The 21,761-nt window shown below is 47.1% G+C and overlaps 1 protein-coding gene across 2 annotated transcripts in view; it reads right to left on the reverse strand.

Moving 5' to 3' along the window:
- Window positions 1–19,628: 19,628 nt before the first annotated feature.
- Window positions 19,629–21,761, reverse strand: part of LOC146199918 (uncharacterized) — a 42,150-nt gene continuing 40,017 nt past the window's right edge. For both annotated transcript variants that reach the window (XM_084595296.1, XM_084595297.1), the window contains exon 19: window positions 19,629–20,021. In XM_084595296.1, coding sequence (XP_084451422.1) covers window positions 19,930–20,021 — 92 coding nt within the window. In that variant the 3' untranslated portion in view covers window positions 19,629–19,929. The remainder of the gene's footprint in view (window positions 20,022–21,761) is intronic.

Below are 21,761 nucleotides of genomic sequence, written 5' to 3' on the forward strand. Positions count from 1 at the left end.
AGCCGAGCCTCGTACCAGTGCTGTGAGCCAACCACTAGCTACACCCCCTGTAGATGTACAAGCTGATCGACAAGCGCAGAGCGAACATCCAGAATCATTTACAGACGCACGCAAAAGAAGGGTTTCCGTATGTCAGAGGTAACGAAAACTACAGCATTTCCGTGCAGATCCTGCGTAAATCCGCACGGGCTCAAATGTTCGAAGACGACTGACTTACTATGATGAATTTGTTCAGCAAGCATAATGTGTGAAATGATTAAACTGTTCTATGGGAAAGGAAGATGTATTAGATGTATAGCAAGGGGCCGGTCGTCCATGTTGGGAGTCTGGCAATCTGGAGTGCTCAATCCTGAATAAAACCAGTTAATCTTGCTCGTTCATTTGTGGTTTGTGTGTGTTCCCAACAGCAGCCAAAGCATGATCATCCTGTCGTCAGACACTCAAGCGTTTTCGGACGATTCTTCGAGAATGCCGTGCGCTAGTGGTTCCAGAACAACATACCATGTTAATGCGCCACGGGCAAAAAGCATCCTCTTGATGTGCTTGGAGTGAGGAAAATGGTTGACAGCACTGAAAAGAATGCCAAGGCAATTCTAGCGCTTGTGATAAGTCTTGAGGTGGACCACAAGGACCTCTCAAGGCGCGCAGGTCGCCAGGACTTTAAAAATTGACCGGGAATGACCTCGTATAGTTTAGGTGGCTGATGGCCTGATAATCTGTATGGTCCTAAGGAGCGGTGGAGGCGCTTTGTGCGCTTAGCCTCGTCCCCAAATGCGGAACCAGAACCAGACATGGCCGCCAGGTGCATAATGTGTCATAACGGCGGCGACTGCAGCATTAGGCATCCAGGAGTTGGTCCCATATTCGCACGATAGCCAGTTCACAAGCTGCTTCAGCGCGTTCCAGGAAGGTGTAGGCACCAGTGTGTAGGCTTGTAACATCGCGCGCGTCAAGCATCGTCATTGTTTCTCAGGCGTAAAAGAGATGGAAAGAAGACATGCGCCTTACTACAGCCGTATTGCAGGCGAGGGTGACAAGAGAGGACTGCGTTCCATGTTTTGCATTCAAGACAAAAGTACGTACATTAATATCATGAGTAAAAACTCTGTCGTTGTCTTTATGTCAAACAGGTGGTCTGTATGAGGGTGATATGTTGCTCGGTGATTGTCTTTGTGAATGTGAATCAGTATCTGGTGCAACAGGTCTGCCATGGCCTCCGTTGTTGAATGGAATCTCAGATGAATCAAGAACTTAGAGACTTAAGGCTGTGTCGCTAGCCAGAGCAGATGTTTACGCATGAAAGGGTTGTGGCGACAACTGACTTGTTTTTCGCCAGAGTTCGAACGCGGGACTGGACCCAGCATGTCCTTTCCTATTATTTTTTTGGAAGGACACTGAAGTATTTGTTGGGCATCAGGAACCTAGCTCGATTTGCTGACGGCACCTTTCGACGCTGATAGGCTAGCACGTCAGCGCGGAGACGAGACCAGTTGTATTTTGCATTGATTATGCCAAGTTTACGAGTTATGCCAAAATATTTCATAAGTCGCCGTGTCATGGAATGGCTGAATGATTTTAATATACCAGCCGGTATGGCGATTTAGTATCGCGTGTTGTTCGCGGCGATATTTTTGACGAGAAGACTGCTGCTAATTCGTACCATCAGGTCCAAATTCAGTTCAGTGTTGGAGCATTGTTATTCAGCATGGCAGATGGGCGCTGAGAACACGCAAAAACAGCGTCATCAGTTTCGTCGGTAAAAGGATCTAGCGGGAGATAGCGTCGAGTGCTTGCGGTCGGACTTGTCTACGACGGTCCCATTGTCACGAAAAAGACGAAGGGCATTCGCAGATATAGGGGGGGGGGACCGTAGAGCGACCGAATTTGAATCCAAAGCCTGAAGCACGTACGAGCACCTAATAAAACTGCTTCGTGCCTTTGTAATCAGCAGGATAGCTTAGCCACCCCCTTTCTCAATCTCAATTCGGGTGAAGTAGAGAAGTTAGAGAAAATGATCAGAATGTCATTCAAAAGGGCTTTAGGCACCCCCCCCCCCCCCCCCAACTCGTCGGCAGAGAAGCTTCTAGCTATGGGAATGCATAATACCTGGGAAGAAATTGCTAAAGCGGTCAGGGAGGCCCAGATTTGGCGGCTCAACTCCACTGTAGTTGGCCGAAAGATACTACAAGAACTACAGCTTCAGTGAGGTGAGCCACCCTACGTCGATGAATTCCTGAAGCTTGAGACGCGGAAACTGTTCAAAATTGCACCGATCCCTAAGAATATGCACCCGATTCATGACCAGGAACGAAGACAGCATAGAGCAAAATTTATTCAAAGCAAACTAATAAACGAGCCTCCTGAGGAATCAGCCTATTGCGACGCTGCCAGCAGACTAGAAGGGGCCGCGGTCATAGCAGTGGTAGATGGGAACCACTCCCAGAAAGTAATTGGATCCGATAATACGCGTAATGCTTTAATAGCTGAAGAGGCTGTGATAGTGCTAGCATGTACAGACACTAAAGCCAAAACTATCCTTTTAGCTTATAAGGTGGCTGTTAGGAACTTTGGCAAAGGCTTAATTTCCAAGCAGGCGGCCAGTCTACTAAGGAAGCACCCCCTAAACCGGGAGGTTTGAGTCATCTGGGTTCCAGCTCACGAAGGTCTACCAGGAAATGAGGCTGCCCATCGTCTCGCTCGAGATGTATACACCCGAGCGGTCATAGAGACCCTGCTACCCGGAGACAAAGACCCCATCATCACCTACAAGGAGCTCTTTTGAGACTCCCAGACTAAACAGAAGGGTCTATCCACCACAAGATAGGTCCGTAATACCCTCAGAATGCAGGGCCTGGCGAAAAATTCAGGCCAATCGTTTCTTTTCTTATGTTACTCTGCATAATGAGTTGACAGGGGACCCAGAGGCTTGCAATCTCTGCAACGTATACCTCTAAGTCAAAATCATCTAATCTGGCAATGCCCCGATTCTCCGAGAACTAAATAAACTGATCCTCTTGTCCTGGGAGTCCTACATCCGCAGCCCAAATGCGGATGAACAAAGGATCGCCCTACGCCTGGCGGAGGAGGCTTACTCCAAGACCTTCTCTGCGGCCACGGCGCAGGAGAGCCGGCAAGGAGACCCTCCCCTTGGCTGAGCCCCTGCCCCGAGGTCCATGTCGGTGTAAAGTCTCACTCACTCACTCCTCTTTCGACCATGACGTCGTCGTCCTTATCGCGACTTAGTGGGGAGCTAGCTGGAGTCTCGATGTGGCATTAAGGCATGTAAAGAAGTGATGTCATCCTATTTCGGCTGTCCAGATTCTGTTATACACTCTGGATTTGCTCAATTTGAGCAAACTGATTGGCGATGTCATTCCATTACCCTCTGCCGCACTAGGCTGGTCTATGCTTGTTTTTGTTTAGGACATATGCACCTGTTATAGAAGAACCTCTCTGGGAGTGTATTTAGTCCCTGTAAAGTGATGAGAAAGATACCATTGTTCCCTATGTGATGCGCGGACAAAACAGTATGTGTTGTTGATATCAGGCCTCTAGCCACTGTCTCCAAGAAATCATCAGGTCCAGGTCGTATCCGACACATCGCTGAGTGTTGGCGCTTGATGCAAAATATGTTGAACGTCTGTTGAGAAATTGAATACTGCATTAACTCCCAAATTTTCTTGGCGTCCTTAAGGGTGGCTAAGTGTACAGTGACACTGTTCAATGCTCCGTGACTTGCAAATCCCTGGTTTCCGGAAGTGCTAACTGTAGAGTAATGACACTTTTGGTGTTCTGTTGTAGAGTCTAGGGATACATTTATATTGAATCACGCAGTTGGTCTCATGTGCACTTGGTAGGATTGAGGAGAATTTGGGTAGGGAGTAACTCACATATATGGGTGGATCCTTACCTTTTTGCTGACGTGGCTTCTGCTGACAGCCTCTAGCATTGACGGGCCTTGGTATCCATTGGCAAGAACAAGTAGAGGCTTGCTGCACCTGTCGCCTGTGGCGCATCCGAGTTCATACAGGTCGTCATGAACTGGTACTGGCAACAGGACCATGTTCCGAATCCGGGGGTTGGCTGAGCGCCGATCACGGTGGACTTGCTCCGGCACTCATAGTCGTAGTTTCTGAGGTCCCATTATCTTTTCCAGGCTTGGCGGCTCATAGTGAGAATTCTCAGAGCGAACCCAGCACGCCTAAATTCCGTGCCACGTCTAGTTCTAGCAGCCCCTAACCGGCGGGTGGAGTCCTTGGTTGCCTTCTTTCCCCGAGCGGCTTGTCTGGCTTTAACGGTATTTTTAAGTAACTTGTAGCCGTTGAGAGGAAAAGACAGCAACGAAAATTCGAGAGCCGATAGAGCGCACAGAAGCCGTGGTGAACCAGGACACTTCATCTTCTTCTTGAAGCTTGTGAATTCCTAGGATTTGAGAATATTACCACCTGGCTTACCAGTTGGTAGAGAAAGAAAATGGAGTTCGCGCATTTGGGAGCTATGAGGCATGTGAGGCGAGTGGCGCTTCGCAGCTGGTCGGGTCGATCCACGACGATCGCGAGCTTTGCGAGCTAGGGCACCGCTACGAACAGAAGGCGTGAATTGGCTAAGTATTGGGCGGCTGGTCCTCTTTTTCTGTTTTCCCCTGCGCATTTGTGCCTTTCACAGTGTTGACAACGGTCTCGTAGAGGTTGTAACTGTAAAGTGATGTCTACGTAGTCTCCCGGCCAGGGAGCTCGCCCTGGCCGGCTTTCAATGTGTCTCATGATCTACCTCTGGAAGCATTCCAACGATCTGGCGTTCCAAACATTCCTGTGGCGCTGGTGCTCAAGGATGGCGGATTTATCGAAATGACTAACCCTGGGACTGTTCGAGCTGCTCTCCAGGCAGTCCCTTCCCTGTACGACTCGATCACAGAAGTGAGACAGTTTGGACGTGGCAGGATACTGCGCCGATCTCCAGACCTCAATGGCGTTAAGGATCTGCTTAAATGCAATTCACATGGATCGCCTCAGGTGAGCAGTTTTATCCCTTGTCATCTTGCATGCACAAAAAGATTGGTCCGAGGAGTAGACTCTTCTTTAAACCCAGCTGAGACTCTCGACCTTCTTTCGGCGGCTGGTGTGGTAGCGGTGTATTGTTGCAGCCGGGAGGTTAATAATACGCGGGTGTGAACAGAGTCAGTGATTGGCACATTTGCGGGAACTTCATGCCCATCAGAGATAAAAGCTTGGCCATTGATCTTTCGTGTGGATTCTCTTGAATCTAAGCCACTGCAGTGTACTAATTGCTGGCGATATGGTCACAGTGCTCGTGGTTGTAAGTCCTCCGTGCGGTGTTGCAAATGTGGCGATGGTCATCATTCGTCATCATGTTCACAACAAATCGACAAACGCTGCCTTTGCGGTGGAGCCCACACTGAAAACTCCTTGGAGTGTCCATCTCGAAAACAGGAGCTTCAAATTCTAGAAGTAATAGATAGAAAACGCTGTCCTCGTCGTGACGCTGTAACAGAAGTTAAGGAGCGATTGCACGGTTATGCAGGTGTGTCAGCCCGATCAGGTGTGCCTCTGGATACATCAATCTCAAAAGCGATAATGACTGCAGTGGAAGCCTCAATGACTAAAATGGTCGACCGAATAGTTGCTACTATCACAGAGTGTTTTTCTAACGTACGTTCTGGCAGTTCAGCTAACGCAAGCCCTGCAATCAGGAACAGTCCCTTTCATAGCAAACATGCCTTCGGAAAGGACTCAACTGCTTGAAAGCACTAATGTTGCTTCGCCTCACAGGACTACTCCTCCAGATGGAGATGGAGTCATCAATGACGCAGAGATGGTGGAATCAGAAGTAAGAATTCTAAAACGATGTGGGTCTCTCATGTCCATCCGTTCTTCTCCGCGGTCCCAACCAAAATCGAAGAAACATCAGCATGTATCAAAGCCAAAGGAGAATATTTTGGGGCAGGAAGTTGCGGCTGCCCAGATTTCGCAATCACAGGGGCACTAAAAGTTATCCAGTGGAACTGTCGTTTAATTCTAACAGCTTCAACAGATTTAGTTTACATTTCTTCTCAGTAAATCCACATTTAATTATTTTGCAAGAAACATGGCTAACAGCTGACAAGCATTCCTATTTACAAAATTATCATTAATTCTGACAAGAGCGCCAATTAGAAGGAGTAGGTTTAATTATATTTGTCTCTACAAAATTCTGTCATAGGGCTAATATATATTTCCAGCTATCTTCTATAGATTGTGAGGTATTGTCCCTAGACTGAAATTCCAGGCCACTGTTCGCTTTCCTTACTGAATTCTTATTTCCCTAGCGGTGTACAAGGTACAAAACCTCTAGATCTGCTATTAGTTAATTGTCGAGACGCAGTTCTTCTGGCTGGTGATTTTAATTCGCATCATTTGTTATCGGGCTACAAAACAGATAGTTGCAGGTCTTTGGGATTGGGTAGTACATAGTAACGTTTCCTGTAGAAATTCGGGTTCGGCCACTTTCATAAGAAAACATACTCAATCTGTGCTAGATTTAACTTTTACATCTCCCAGCCTTTTTATTATTAATTGGTCGACACTTGATTGTGACACCTCTAGTGACCACATACCGATTGCGTTTGATGTTAATCGCCCTGTAACTTCAGCGACTTCTCATTTGAAGTCATTTATTAACAGTAGTAAATTTCAGTTCACGTTACGCTCTAATCTTGCGTCAGTGGCTAACACGGATGAAGAACAAAAATCAAAACGCTTATGCTCGGTGACAGGATTGCCGTAAGAAGTCTGAGATCTTGGTATGGAGCTTGGTGGAATGCTGATTGTTCCCGAGATTACAGACCTAGAAAGGCGGCATGGAAAACGCTTCTCCACAACCAGTGCCCGAAAAACTGGCATGATTCTAAGTTCATTGCAGCTACTTTTAAACGTACAGTTGCAAAAGCGAAGGACGAGTATGATGTTAGGCATTTTGATTTTCTGTCCAAATCTGGCAACCGAACTGCTCTTTTTGGTTTTTTACGCTCGCGTAAAAAGATTCCGCTATCGCAAAATCTACATTCCCTTATTTTGACTCCCCATGAAGCAACAGACACAATTGAAACAATTGCCAAAGGACTGGAGAAGCGTTTCTCGTCTACACTTCCTTCATGGTCGATATCTGTAATGCCAATGGAACCAGTTAATTATGATTCTCAAATTTCCGTTTCTGAGCTTTCTCCTATAGTTATGAGATTACTAGCCGCTGCTCCCAGTCCAGATAACGTAACTTCAAAAATGTTAAAAATTCTTTTTGACGAGTCTCCTAAGACGTTATTGGAGCTAGTAAATTATTCCATCAAACATGCTTGGATACACCCAGAATGGAAACTTGCTAAAATAATTCCTTTACTCAAGAACAAAGGCGGTGCCTTTTCCATAGATAATATTAGACCAATTGCATTAACATCAAACATTGTAAAATTAATTTAAGGAGTCATACTTATACGTATTTCGGGCTTCATGAATCAAGAAAATATCCTCAGCCCTTGTCAAACTGATTTGCGTCAAAAGTGTTCCATCTGGAATACGCATGCTGACCTCGAGAATCGAGTTCTTTTTGCGCGGCTCCAAAAAATGCACGCTGCCTTGATAACGCTAGATATAGCCAAAGCCTATGATAGTGTTGAACACAGCATTCTTTTGTAAAAATTAAAAGCTCTTCAGTTTCCACATTATTTAGTAGCCTGAATGTCTGAATTCCTCCAAAACCGAGAGTTTTACTGTGCATTAAATGGCGTTCATTCTGGCAGATATAAGCAAGCCAGGGGAGTGCGGCAAGGAGCAGTCCTCTCACTAGACCTTTTCAACATACTGCTCAGCTCAATACCAGTTAATCATGACGTTCGCACTTACGTATATGCAGATGATATTGCGTTTTTTGCAACTGCATCGGATATTCAATCGCTTTATCACCGCTTGCAAACGTACCTAAACTCTATTTAGAATTGGTTGTGTGGATTGCGTCTCACATTAAATGTGAACAAAAGCGCGGTCCTCGTATTCAATATAAAAGATCCTGTAAGTCTGTCTGTAATGTATCAGCAGCAAATAACACTCCAGGTTAAATTATTAAAGTATTTAGGAGTCACTTTTGATGATAATCTTTCATGGCAGCCCCACATTAACCATTTTGCTACGAAAGGGGCTCGGGCCGTCGTCATGTTGCGCCGAATTAGTCGTCCCCTTTCTGGAATGCGGAGAGATGTGCTTTTAATGATTTATGTTATGTGTGTGCGTCCAATTTTAGAGTTCGGTGCATTCTTGTTTTCTGGTTCAGCAGCCTATAAAATTCGACTGCTTGTTCTCTTGGAGCTAGAAGCGCTTCGGTTGTGTCTTGGACTTCCAAAATTTGTTGCCAACAATGTGCTCTACCTTGAAGCCCGGATTCCTCCTTTGATATGTTGATTACAAATTCTAACAGTTCAGACGTACCTAGGGATATATGAATCAGTTTCACCGATCTATGTCTATTTTTTGCTGTCAACCGACCTCCTTTTTCGGTGTCCATTGGCCTAAATTTCACACCCCGCAGGTAGTTAGATTCAAAAATCATACAAATAGCTGTTCGTCTGTTGAAATTGTCTTTGACGACATATTCTCGAAGAATCATCATCCGTTATTCTAAATGGATTATTAGAAGATCATTTAAAAGGCCTTTCTGCTAGTTTAGTAGTAGCTACTGACGCATCCCAATGTAATGAAAAGGCGGGTGTGGGTATATATTGTCCGCATTTAGACTGGTCTTTTTCTGCCCGGCTTCCGGAGTTCACCCCAATTTTTGAAGCGGAGTTTCTGGCGGTGGTACTTGCTTTACGGAAATTATACTCCTCCTTTTCTAAAGTTGCTTTAATTTCCGACTCGCTATCATTGTGTTCATCCTTCTCTTCGTCGGTGCATTCTGCAATAGTAAAAACCTTTGTCTACCTGATCCCTAGACATTTGAAAATTGTACATATGTTATGGGTACCAGGCCACAGCAATGTGACTTTAAATGAATATGCTGATAGTTTGGCAAGAGTCCCTTAATGGCCCCGTATTATCTGTCTTTCCGGCAACAGCGTGCATCACTGCAGCGAGGTTTCGGAGAAACGTTCTATTAAATATAAAAAATAGACATCATTTAAGATCGGATGACTACCTGCATATAAATTATCCTTGAAACAGAAAATTATTTCATTCACGGCAACTTGAGATTTCTCTAACGAGGCTGCAATGCCGTATCCCACCTTTAAATTTCTATCTTTACAGGTCTGGTATAGCACATTCTTCAGTCTGCGCATTTTGCGGTGAACAGTAATCATTAGATCAATTTTTATTGTTTCCGCCGCTTCACTACGTTGAGAAGACAGTTGATGGAAAGGCCATTGCAACAGCTTGGCCCCAGTTTAAGTAGCCAGATAATATTATTATTTGGTGACATCATTCCTGGGGACAGTCACAGGTCTGTTTTCACCGCCATGCAAAATTTTTTACTGGAATCAAATCGTTTGCCTTGCTAAATATTTAAACATCACTTGTTCTACAATTGCAGTGTCAATCTTTCGCGTGTTACCACTTTTCATTTTATATTTCACTTATTTCCCGTTTTTTTTCCTCGCCTCTACCCCTCAAATAACTTTTTTTAATGGAAGTATACTTAAAAATTTTTTTTTTGCTACCCAATTCTTGGCCGATCCCCTTCTGTGGGTAAGTGCCATAAGTTATTTGGTCAATAACAACAATAACACAGGGCTGTTTCTGTGAACTGAGCTGTCTCTATTTTAATATTTGTGACATACTTGGCGGTGGTTTGTTGGGTAGCGGTTCAGTACTTATGTCTCGCCCTCCTCCTCTCGACCTGGACTCTACCTATCCGCTTGATGAGAAACAGATTCATCGTGTTAGCCGAAGGAACTTCGGCCTGCCACCCGAACACGGACATTTGGAGTTAATCTTAGGGCCTGCCCTCCCAGCAGCCATGCAAGGTGCGGCGCCGCAGTAACCCGAGTCGGCCGCTGCAGCTGTTGCTCACACTTTGGGCAAGGTGCTCTTCTGTACACCCTGCACGCTCCACGAGTACCGAAGTCCTGTAAACCGGAGGAAGGAGTAGAAGGCTGGCGTTTTCAGTTCGAGCGAGTCTCTGCTCTTAATCACTGCAATGACACCGCGAAGCTTAAATATGTCTACTTCACCCTTGATAAACGGCGCTCGCACGTGGTACGGGAACCGCGAAGCGATTTTGTCTTCCTGGTGTGAATTTCGCCGTCGAATTCTCGAGAACTGCATTAGACCAGACCGCCGAGAACGAGCTGAGCGGGCACTCCAGTCTCGGTTTCAGATGCTCAATGAAACCGTCACAATGTAAGTTGAAGATACGACTCGACTGCTCCGCCGTGCCGATCTCGCCAAGACAGAAGACAAGAAACCTCCACTTAAAGCGCGACGGAAAAGAACAGCCGTTTGCTGGTCTTGGGCGCAGTCCTCCGGCTACAGCGGCAGATTTCTTGTCAGAGCATCGACAATGGAGAAGGTCTTTCAGCATTGGCCCAACGCTTACAATAGACCGTATTGCGCTGCATCCTCTATTGAGTCGCTTCCGCCTTATGGAGGAACCGGTGAATTGTTCCGCTAACTCATTCGTTTTGTGGTGCAAGACGAAGTGCAAAAACCTTGCGGTGTGCCTCAACCGCAGGTCGCTTTTACCGCTGATATCGTTAGCGATGAGGTACGTCAAGCCATCAAGCTTTAGTCACTGGGTGACGGCCTACAGTCTTCCCCAGCAGAGTGCAGAACTCCAGCATACGCGGATGTTTTGGGACGTTAGACCCCACTATCAGCGCCATTTGTCCCTGTTCTATAAGCTTCAGTGCTTCTTTGTCTACTGCACCAGCTCCGGCGCCAATATCTCCTGTATCTCAAGATCATCTGCGATGCGTGCAGCCTGTCCAGTACACTTCAAGTCAGTGACCTCCTCGGCGAAGATCAGACATCTGGCGTGCTCCTGATCGAAGGGGTTTTGATCTCGACAATATTTGGCCGATTGCTATTATTTCAAATTTAGTTAAGCTTTTAGAACGGTTAGTCTATTGCCGTCTCAAGGATCCTGTTCTAACCTTTCATGGCTTTAGAGAGGCTCAGATTGAATTCCCACGGGGATGCTCGATTTGGAGCCCGCACGTAGGCTTGGAGAACCGTATAAGGGTTGCCATGATGCAAGAAAAGGCTTCAGTTTTATTTACTGTGGATATTGCCAAGGGGTACGAAAGCGTAGAACACAGCATTTTGCTTTATGAACTAGCTCGTCTACAGCCTTCATAGCATCTTTGCGGGCATAAGGGATTCATTTGCACAAAGGGTATGCTGAATTCCAACACTTTCCCTCAGTCTATAGGTGTACCACAAGGCTTAGTTTTGTCGCCTTTATTGTTTAATATACTAACGGACGATATTCCTATTCACCCGACCGTCAGTCTATGTGTATGCAAACGGTATTGCTTTTTTCGCTTCTACCACAAATATTCACAACAAGATTATCAAAATGCTCTGAGAGTCTGGCTGGACAACCTGAGGGCAGTTTTAAATGCCAACAAATGTGCCGTCCTCGTTTTCCCACACGCAACCCCTGTTAACATTTCTTTGTCATATCATTCCATACTAATCCCGCAAGCTGGCTCTATTAAGAATGCATGTTGTCGGGCGAGCCGGCCATACAAGTTTAAGGAATGGAAATACGCAAAAAATAAAAACACGGACAAGAAGAGAACAAGGATGGGCCCGAACTCGCGACTGACTTTATTCGTTCTGTTAAATATTTGGGTTTAATATATGACCCGTAGTTAGACTGGAGGCCCCAAATTTGAAGTCTTGTGCGGAAAGGTGAACGTCCCCCGTCCCCTTGGCCGGTTGGTGAGAATCAGCAACAAAAACTACGGTATACGTCAGGACACTCCGCTCTTTCTTTATAAGACCTAGGTATACGGCCAATACTTGAATTAAGAAGAACGGCTGATTGGGCGAGTTGGTGAACCATGATGGACAGTAATGTATATTGCGCAAAAAAGACGAGACAAAAAGGAGAAGTGGACAACGACGGCTCGTCTTTTTTGCGCAATATACATTACTTGAATTCAGCTCCGTTCTCTTTTCTGGGTTACGAAAGTACAAGCTTGAACTAATGTTTGTTTTGGAACGACGAGGCCTGGAGCCTTTGCTTAGGTCTGCCCAAATCGGTGGCTAATTCTGTGCTTTACTTGGAAGCTCGGATACCTAATCTAAATTCGCGGGTTCAGCTTCTCACCGTTTGAACGATAAGGTCTTTGGAGCATGTCCGTGGATTGGCTAACCCCATATTTACTTCAAACCAATCATACTTCTTTGATAATATTGTTACGAGGTGGCATGACAAGCGATGTGACACGGCGGCACAACAGAAACAGAACGACGTGATGACATGGCGATGAAATATGCTTTAATGGCCAGCGGGCATAGCGCAAGCACTCCGCCCCGCGCCACTGTCCGCTTCATCATCTTCGTAGCACTACCCGGGGCCACCGAGCGATCGTCCCAATCGATTGCTAGAAATCCAATGCATGATGTGACGATACACAGGATTAGGACATGAAACGCTGGACACCACAATGAATGCGAAGAGGGGATGAATTCTTGCCCCGGAGCATCAGGTCCAATCTTCACCGTTTGCCGAAGGCCAAGGCTCACGGAGACGCCGAACGGCTTGGGTGGGGGTGCTGTCTTCGCTCGAGTGGTCGTGAGGTCGCTTCGTTGTGGGGTCGGTCGGGTCGGCTTTGGGCTCTTCGTGGTCGTCGTGTGTTGCAGTCAGGGCTGGGGCGGGGCTGGGGAGAGCGGCTGGCCGGGTCTGAGCAAAAAGGGCTGGGGCAGAGCTGGGCGGCGATCTCCACGGGCTGTCGGCCGATGGACCAGGCGTACGGTTGGCTTCGACGGTGTAAGGCGAGGATGGGGATGAACCGTACCTCCAACCAAATGTTACAAGGTGGCATGACAAGCGATGTAACGCGGCGACACAACAAAAACAGAACGACGTGATTACATGGCGATCAAATATGCTTTAATGGCCAGCGGGCCTAGCGCGAGCACTCCGCCCCGCGCCACAGCCCGCTTCGTCTTCTTCGTAGCAATATTTTACCTAGGTATACGCTCCCTGGTTGTGTTTACTAATTCCTTGCTGTCGAAACTTTCGGTATCTATAAATTGTTTAGTACAAGTTGACCACTGGTGACCTGATACTGTATTCTCGTTTGATGACACCCTCTCAGGGAGTGCTATGAATTTCTCTGCCAGTGTATTAAATGGCCCTATAGAGAGTGCCTAGACAACTTTCCGATCCATATTTTCATTTTTATTGATGCCTCCCAGCAGAATGATGAAAAAGAAGCCATATACTCCCGCGCTCTTGACTGGAGCTATTCATTTCGGGTTCCTGACTATACGCCTATTTTTGTTGCTTAGTTTCTGACCATTTAGTGGGCCTTGATTAAGATTCCTTGTAATATTATATTATTATTTTATTGCTTCGCTTTCTGACACTCTTTCCGCATTGACAGCCTCGAAAATTCGAGGGATACTCTGCTTTGCCTTTCCCTTTATTTTTTTATTCCTGCTCATATTACAGAAGTACGCTTTCACTGGGTCCCTAGCCACTGTGGCATTGCATCTAATGGAAGAGCAGATTTTTTTGCAAAGTCCGTCCTTGGTGCACCTATTGTCCTGTACGTCTCAAATGCCGTCTACTTGACTTTATCACACTTCCAACGTTTACAACGTCTTCATTACTTTAGTCATGGGCCTCTTCTTGCTGCAGCGGACTTCCAACACCTGAAATGGCCTTGGCGTGTGCACATATATAGTTTAAGGCAATGTGAGGTGTCCATGACTCTCTTGCGCTGCAGAATACCGCAAGTAAGTTTGTATTTATGTCGTTAGGGTCGACCTTGACCAACCTCTGTGACTTCTGTGGAGAAATTGAATACATAGATTATTTTTCCCTCCTCTGCCGGCGGTTCGAATCTTTCCGTAAAATTTAATTAGAGGCTCCCATTGCTAGATTAAGGCCTCATCTAATCAATCCGGATATGCCTTGAAACCAGTGTGCTATTCTGTTCATGATTATTTAACTTCATCAGGCAGTATTCTGTGTCAGATGCGACTTCATTGCCCTTTCGTTTTACCTTTTGTTCAAACTCTAGTTTAACACTCGTAATTATTTGAATACTCTACTCCTTGTCTACATATATTTAAGCTGCGTTCGATTGAGCCGTGGTTCTCTGCAGCGCCGGATCCGGTTCACGGTGCGCTGCACCAAAGTGCTCGCTCGATTCACAACGTTCCCTGCACCACCGTCCGGGATTGATTTTGGTGCAGTCTTGGTGCCGCTCTGGTGCAAAGAACCGCGGCACCCTCCGAGGAGGAGGTGCAGAAAAGTGGTGCACGTGTTGACGGCGCTAGTAGACGACGCGCGCTACCGATGAGATGCTTGTAAACATCAATGGTCTACTATAGGGACATTTTTTTCTCATCGTCGATCCAGCGTAATTTCCCGTGCAAATGGCGAGTTCCTCTAAGGTCTCTTGTGACAGCCTGAATATCTTAATGAGTTCAAAGCTGAAATATCTAGCAACAGCGCTTCGCTTGTACGGGAACTCGGTTGCTGTCTGTCCGAGCCAGTTGATCGGTTTCGGTGTGATTCACGATATGTATTAACCCTGTGGCCACGTGTTCCGTACCGGCCACGGGTTGGGATAAGATTGCACACCGATGACGTGTGCTGGCGCTCGTTGCACCGTTACCTATGAAAGAGCGCTGCTTTCTCGGAATAAAGGCTTTTTGCGTTGCTGCCACTGGCTGGTCTGTCTGCTGCTGAGAATAGAACGTCTGACGACGAGGATGGGATAGAGCGTGTAGTTAAGCGCTGCCGGCCAGCAGCAGTCACTAGGGTGAACCGTCCCTGGTGTAAGGCGACACGGAGCCCTTGCAGCCAGTATTTCGTCGACGGCCCGGAGTAAAGCACAATATCACAGTGAAAGAACAGAAATATGATTTCTTCAAGCAGTCGGTTGTTTATCTTGGGCACAAAGTGACAGCAGATGGCATTTTTTCAACTGCGACAAAGATAAAAGCAATCATGGAAGCACCTCAGCCAAGCAAAATAACAACTGCGAGCCTTCTTGGGTCTACTGAATTTCTACGCAAAATTCATCTAAGACTTAGCTACTGTTGCTGCGCCAATGTACGACCTACTAAAGAAGGACAAGAATTGGTTGTGGACGGACGCATGCTTACGATCCTTTGTGAAATCTAAGCAGCGCCTCATCGACAGTGATGTTCTGACCTTTTACGACGTGAAAAATTCAGTCGAGTTATGATGCGACTCATTCGCCTACGGTCTTGGGGCCGTAATTTTTCACGTCATGCCCGATGGATCAGAGAGGCCCATCGCCTTTGCCTCCAGAACATTGAACTCAGCGGAGCGCAACTACGCGCAAGACGAGAAGGAAGCCCTGACTATAACATTTGGTCTAGGCAGGTTTCGTAGATACCTGTATGGACGCAAATTCACGCTGTATACAGACCACCAACCGCTGCTGGGCATTTTTGCATCGGATAAGCCAATTCCGTCTCTGGCTGCAGCGAGAATTCAGCGTTGGGCTATCATCTTATCAGTACACGCTGCGGTACTGAACGGCAAAAACATGGAAGTTGCCGACGCACTTTCAAGGCTGCCACCTTAAGTCAAGAAGGAAGGCGACACTAAAGAATGTCTTGCAATCTTTGATTCAACGCCCCTTACCGTGAACCAAGTGGCTGGTGCGACTAAAAGGGACCGCATTCTTTTCAAAGCCGTGCAGTTCACCTTATCTGGCTGGCCCGCGCATTACGATAAGCTTCAGCCCTTTTACGTTCGTCAAAACCAACTATCATACGAGCAAGGCTGCGTCACGTGAGGCCAGCGAGCCATCATTCCAGATGAACTTCCAAACTCAGTGTTAGCATTGCTACATGAGGAGCACCCTGGAATACAAAGAATGAAGATGCTCGCGAGGTCTTTTGTTTGGTGGCCGTTGATTCACAAGGATATTGAAGTCATTGTCCGTCACTGTAAAGTGTCAAACGACCTTGCCTGCAAAGGCACTTGGACCACTTCATTACTGGACTTATCCAACTCGTGTTTGGCAGAGAATCCATGTCGACTTCGCCATGAAGGGTGGCTCCAACTTATTCCTTCTAGTAGACTCTTACTCAAAGTGGATAGAAGCAAAATGCCTCCACACTACAACGACGTCAAAACAATAGACTGTCTCAAGGATATATTTGCAGCGTATGACTACCCGGAAGAATTGGTCAGTGATAACGGACCTCAGTTTACTTCGCATGAGTTCTCCGAGTTCGCCGCTTCTCACGGGATTCGACACACCCGTACGCCACCGTACCATGCTTCGTCGAATGGGGCAGCAGAAAGGCTTGTTCAGACGACAAAAGCTTCTCTGCTCAACCAAGTGCACCACGACAACTTAACAGGCCAGCACAGAGCTTTGCATCAGCGACTTAATGGCTTCTCGCTTGCTTACAGGAACACCCCAATTTCCGTAACGGGAAGAACGCCGGCGGAGCTATTCCTGAAGCGACAACCTCGAGTAAAGCTTTCACTCTTGAAGCGAAGTTTTGTGCAGGACATGAGGAGCCGTCAAGACCGAGACGCCACACATCGCAACGAGGGTGGAGGAAGGGACCCGCGTATGGATGCTGGTGATCCAGTTTTCGTGGAGACTACGAAAAGGGAAACGCTCTCGTGGGAGGAAGCTGTCCTGGCACAACACGTAAGCGACTCTACATTTGTAGTCAAAGTCGGAGATAATTTTAGTTTGTGCACGTCAACCATTTGAGACTCAGATGGATCTCTGGGCCAAAAACACCAATTCACCCGGACGTCCCGAAAGAAGCAGTACCTGCTCCAGTTACCCGTAGTTAGCAGGACGTTCCAACAACACCCCCAGAAAGTGAACCCTCTGGTGACTCCTTGGTTAGCGGTCCTACTGCGGAACAGCTTGAGGACGGTCGTTTTAGGTGACCTCACTTCAAGAGGGCACCCGGCATCGCAGCTTGAGGCAGAACACACAGCAGCGTAGCCCTCAAACATCACCATGGCTACAACCATGGCGTCACCCGAAGAGGCCCCTTTTGAAGAAGTAATCGCACAAGACGTCCACCGGATCGCTATCAAGCCTCCAATTATAATCGCGGAAAGAAACGCGTGCAGTTTTAATTTAAGGAGGAAGGAATGTTCCGTACCGGCCACGGGTTGTGATAAGATTGCACACCGATGACGTGTGCTGGCGCTCGTTGCAGCGTTACCTATAAAAGAGCGCTGCTTTCTCGGAATAAAGGCTTTTTGCGTTGCTGCCGCTGGCTCGTCTGTCTGCTGCTGAGAATAGAACACCACGAATGGAAGCACGGCGTTGGGTTCCTCGTCCTCACTGTCGAATAACTCCAGAAATGTCATAAAAAAGACTTTGGCGATGTGGTCGTTCATGACCTCGCGGGGCACAATAGCCGCACCGCGAGAACTTATAGCTCGCGGCCAACAGGAACAAGCGAGCAGACGACAGGGCTCGATAGAAAATGCCGCACCAGTAATCTGTGGCACTGCTGATGCTCTGCACCTGAACCTCAGAACTGGAACTGCACCTCACCGGCACCTTACTGGCACCAGCGGAACTTTTTCAGAATTGGTGTCAAGAACCAGTTCTGAATCGAACAGACCTTTAGTATCTACAAGGTACCCTGGCTAATCCATCGCCATGGGTATGTGCCATTTTGACGCAGGACATCATCATCATTAGTTATCGGAGCAGCATCGCCCTTGTCTACTTGAGTGTGTGTTTGTGTGCCTCTTCTCTATATTGTCGTCTATTCAGCTGCATGTTTCATCATGCCTGAAGACCAACCAGCTCAACGTTCTACTGTATTATGGTGAAAAGGTGTTGTTCACCGCCAATGTTACAGTGGAAAAACTACAAGCCATTTGTATGCTTTAGACTTGCCAGTGATTCTCCCTTCCCAATTACAAATAGAGCACTTTCTGGGACGTCTAGAATGCGTATTATGAAAATATTGAAGATCCAACTGCATATATCTCTTCTTTATTTATTCTTAAAGTTCTAGCTTGTAATTTTGTTTGTTATGCTGCCACTCTAAACACACGTGGGAAAAAACAGTGGACCAGTTGGAGCAGCGGATGGAAGCAGTGCGCAAGAAAGTGGGGACCGGCAGTGCAAGCACGATCGAGGACCGAAATAAAGATTTTCCTACGACACTTCACAAGCTTTCAGTGGGACATGCATTCGCTGTAACTATTAAAGATGGGCGTAAAACTTGGGCGTAAAGGTAGTAGAAATTACCGCAGTCCTCCACTACGGCGTCTCTCATAGCCTGAGTTGTTTTGGGAAGTTAAACCCTACAAACCAAACCAAAACTTGAAAAATAAAAGTAGCTGTTTCTAGGTTGTGCACTCAAATTGTCATGATTGTCGAATCACTGTGGAAGTGCTAGTACACGGGCTAAAAGCTTTTGTACCTACAGGCTCGCAAACGAGTAGGCCGTTAAGCATATAAACACCAATAGCACGAGGCGATCATCAGCAGGACAATACTGATAGGACCGCACCAACGCCAGCCACCGCTGTAGCTGACACCAGTGGGCCGTCACCAACGTCAGTAAGTCGCCGCCAGCTCCACTACAGGTGCCAATAGACTTTTGCACAAATTGCAGAGACGCGCCATTTTATCCGCGCAAAGCAGGATGAGAGAACAGAGCGGTCGCCTCTCGTGTCGGCTGCTGGCAAAGGTGTTGGCGTACTGTGCTGCCGCTTTCCGCCGTCATGCGTCTTCTCGTGCCCGTTGTTGGCGCTTCCTTGCAAAATGGAGAAAGCACCGGATTGCTTTTATAGTTAGCTGCTAGTCTTTGTGCAATTTTAAGGCGAAATACTTTTGATGTTTCACTCATTTCCGGCGTCCGGCCACGTAGGGAGGGTCCGCCTAGCGGAAGGAGGGAATGTTGAGGGAAGTGTAAAAGGTGCGGGGCATAGGTTACAGGCAAGTAGGGGCACCGTGGGATTTGGGCAGGAGGCGTGGTAATAAGATTGGGTAAGTGGAGCGGAAAATGTGTGTCTGCATTCTGCGCCACAGAAAAAAAAAGCAAAAAACACCGAAGTTGCCTTTCAAACAATAAAGGAACCAGGTGGTGTAGCATTTCCGCTGCGGGCAACTAACCGGCGCCCCTCGCACCACACTATAGCTGCAGGCCAGAACTTCGGCCGTCTGCGGTGCTGGTCAGTGAATAAGTTTTCGCTGGTTCTGGAAGCGCATGCAGCACAATTAAAGCTCAGTGTGAAATTCCAAAGTACTCAGAGCTACTTCTTCCTCGCCTCAAGTCCTGAACCAGCACCGAGCCAGAACTCGAGAAGCGAGACGTTACAAAGCCATTTTTTTCTGAACTCGAGAACAAAATGCATAGTGACCTGTCGGGGAGGGCACGCCTGTTCGCCATCATGCAGGTACAGGAAATTGAAACGTTCGGTAGTAGCGATTCATCTTTATTTCTCATTTGTCGCCGATGCTGATGGGACGCGCGCGTAGGAAAGTGATGTGCTCAAGGTATACTGAACGAACAATTGTACGATGTAATGCCTAAAATCACTTCGATTGGGTCCTCCGAGGCTTCACGTTGTTGCTGTGGCAGTGTAAGCAGGCTGCAGACTCGAAGGCGTAGAGGGCGCCCACGTCTCACAGCTGGCCGCTAAGTGACGGCGATGACTGGCTCGATGCACACCCCCGCTGCCGTCTCGGCCAGAGTGAACGGAGCTGTCGGGTGCGAGGCGCTAGCTCAGCCAGTGCCTCAGCAGCGCCAGGACGGTGAGAATCAGTGTGAATGGTGAGAACATCGCCGATAGAACTCCGGCGCAGTACATGCCTGCACAGAAGGCGGTATAGCTCAGCATGCGAGGATAGTGTACGGTATACGCAATGTCTTTAGGCACTGAGTGATATGTGCTAATTTACAAGGCATTAAAATAAGTTATAACGCTTGCCAAGTCATCGTAACATGCCCTTGATAAGTGCGCATCTCGAAGCTATTAAATACTTTTACCCGGTTCGATCGATACGCACTGGTTAATGTGCAGTATTGGACTAAGTGCAGTTTCGTAGCGAGAGCTTCATTACGCGAGGTTTTCGAGCCGTCAGCGTGGTTGCGCCGTGACTTTTAAGCAGCTAGAGGTCCCTTAGTTGGCAGCTGACATGGCCTAGCGCTAACTGACGTCGGGTTGGCAGACATTACGTCTGGCAGGAGCTGCCAACTCGAGCCTATATCCTTTCACATAGAATAGTGATATCAGAATCAACCTGCCAGAGCCCAAGCATTCACGTTACCACGCAGGCATTTTCGTACGGCTTGGTTACAGCCGAGCTTACAACTCTGGCCAGAGCTACTCTATCGAGCCGGAGGAAGTATGACCATACAGCAGAACTCAATGATTTACCTAGCGTAGCCACGTGAAGCTATCGCGACATACTCGGTTCAACCAAAGGTAAACGACAGGATTTTTTTTTTATTTTTGGGCATACCAAAACTGAGCACATGGTTTTCTAACAATTCGCAAGTTTTGCTAAACTTTCATGCGCATTCTTTCGGATTTGGATGCGCATCATAAACAAGGTATGGCTAGATGGCGATGTACCAGAGAGCTGAAAATCAGCTTTTGTGATTCCTATTCGAAATACGGAGAAAACGCCAACAGACCCTAGAAACCTTCGACTTATATCCTTAACGGCAACAATTTGCAAGTTTGCTGAGAAAATGCTCACCAAACGAATCTCGTGGTGGCTTGAAGATCACGGTTTCTACCTCTACCACGCGGCCCAAACTGGCTTTCGATCATCTATAGGCACATAAGATAAGTTGGTTGTCTTGGCGTCCTTAGTATTATCATCCATCGCAGCCACAGTGTACGCACCGCCCTCGCCATGGATGTCGAGAAGGCATATGATAATATCAGTCATGCTGCCATTCTGGATTCAATTGACATGCTTCATTTACCGCTTAGAGTACGCAATTTTATAAAATCTTTCCTTGAAGGTAGACAATTTGAAATACACCTCAGTGGAGATGCTATAGGATCATTTGTCCCTCTTCACGGCGTACACCAGGGATCAGTGACGTCACCGACATTATTTAATATTGCATTTATCTGCCTTGCATGGCGGTTATATGAAATTTCTGATGTTAAATTCTTAATATACGTTGATGACATCACGGTGTGGAGCACACACAACGACCTGCTGACCCAATCCGCTGCCCTGCAGTCAGCTTTAGATATAACGTCTACACATGCTTCTTCCATTGGGCTTGAAGTTTCCGCCAGTTACGTTCATATCAGTCACCAACCGCTGGGGGCGCCGTAAACTAGTTGCAACACCTATTCGTCTACATTTGTCCGGAAAACCACTTCAGAACAGTTCAACAGTAAAAATATTGGGTTTAACAGTTCATGAGATAGGAACTAGAAATTCATGGCTGTCTTGCGCCAAGAAACAGACGTTACAGACTCTGGGTCTGGTCAGACGTATTGCTCCAAAAACGGGCGGCGCCCGCTCAGATTTTGCACGAAAGTTGGTGCGGGCAGTTGTACAACCACGTCTTGCTTTTCAAGCT

The sequence above is a fragment of the Amblyomma maculatum genome, chromosome 2 (assembly GCF_055883805.1).
Source record: "Amblyomma maculatum isolate TAMU_Amacu chromosome 2, ASM5588380v1, whole genome shotgun sequence".
NCBI classification, from domain to species: domain Eukaryota; kingdom Metazoa; phylum Arthropoda; class Arachnida; order Ixodida; family Ixodidae; genus Amblyomma; species Amblyomma maculatum.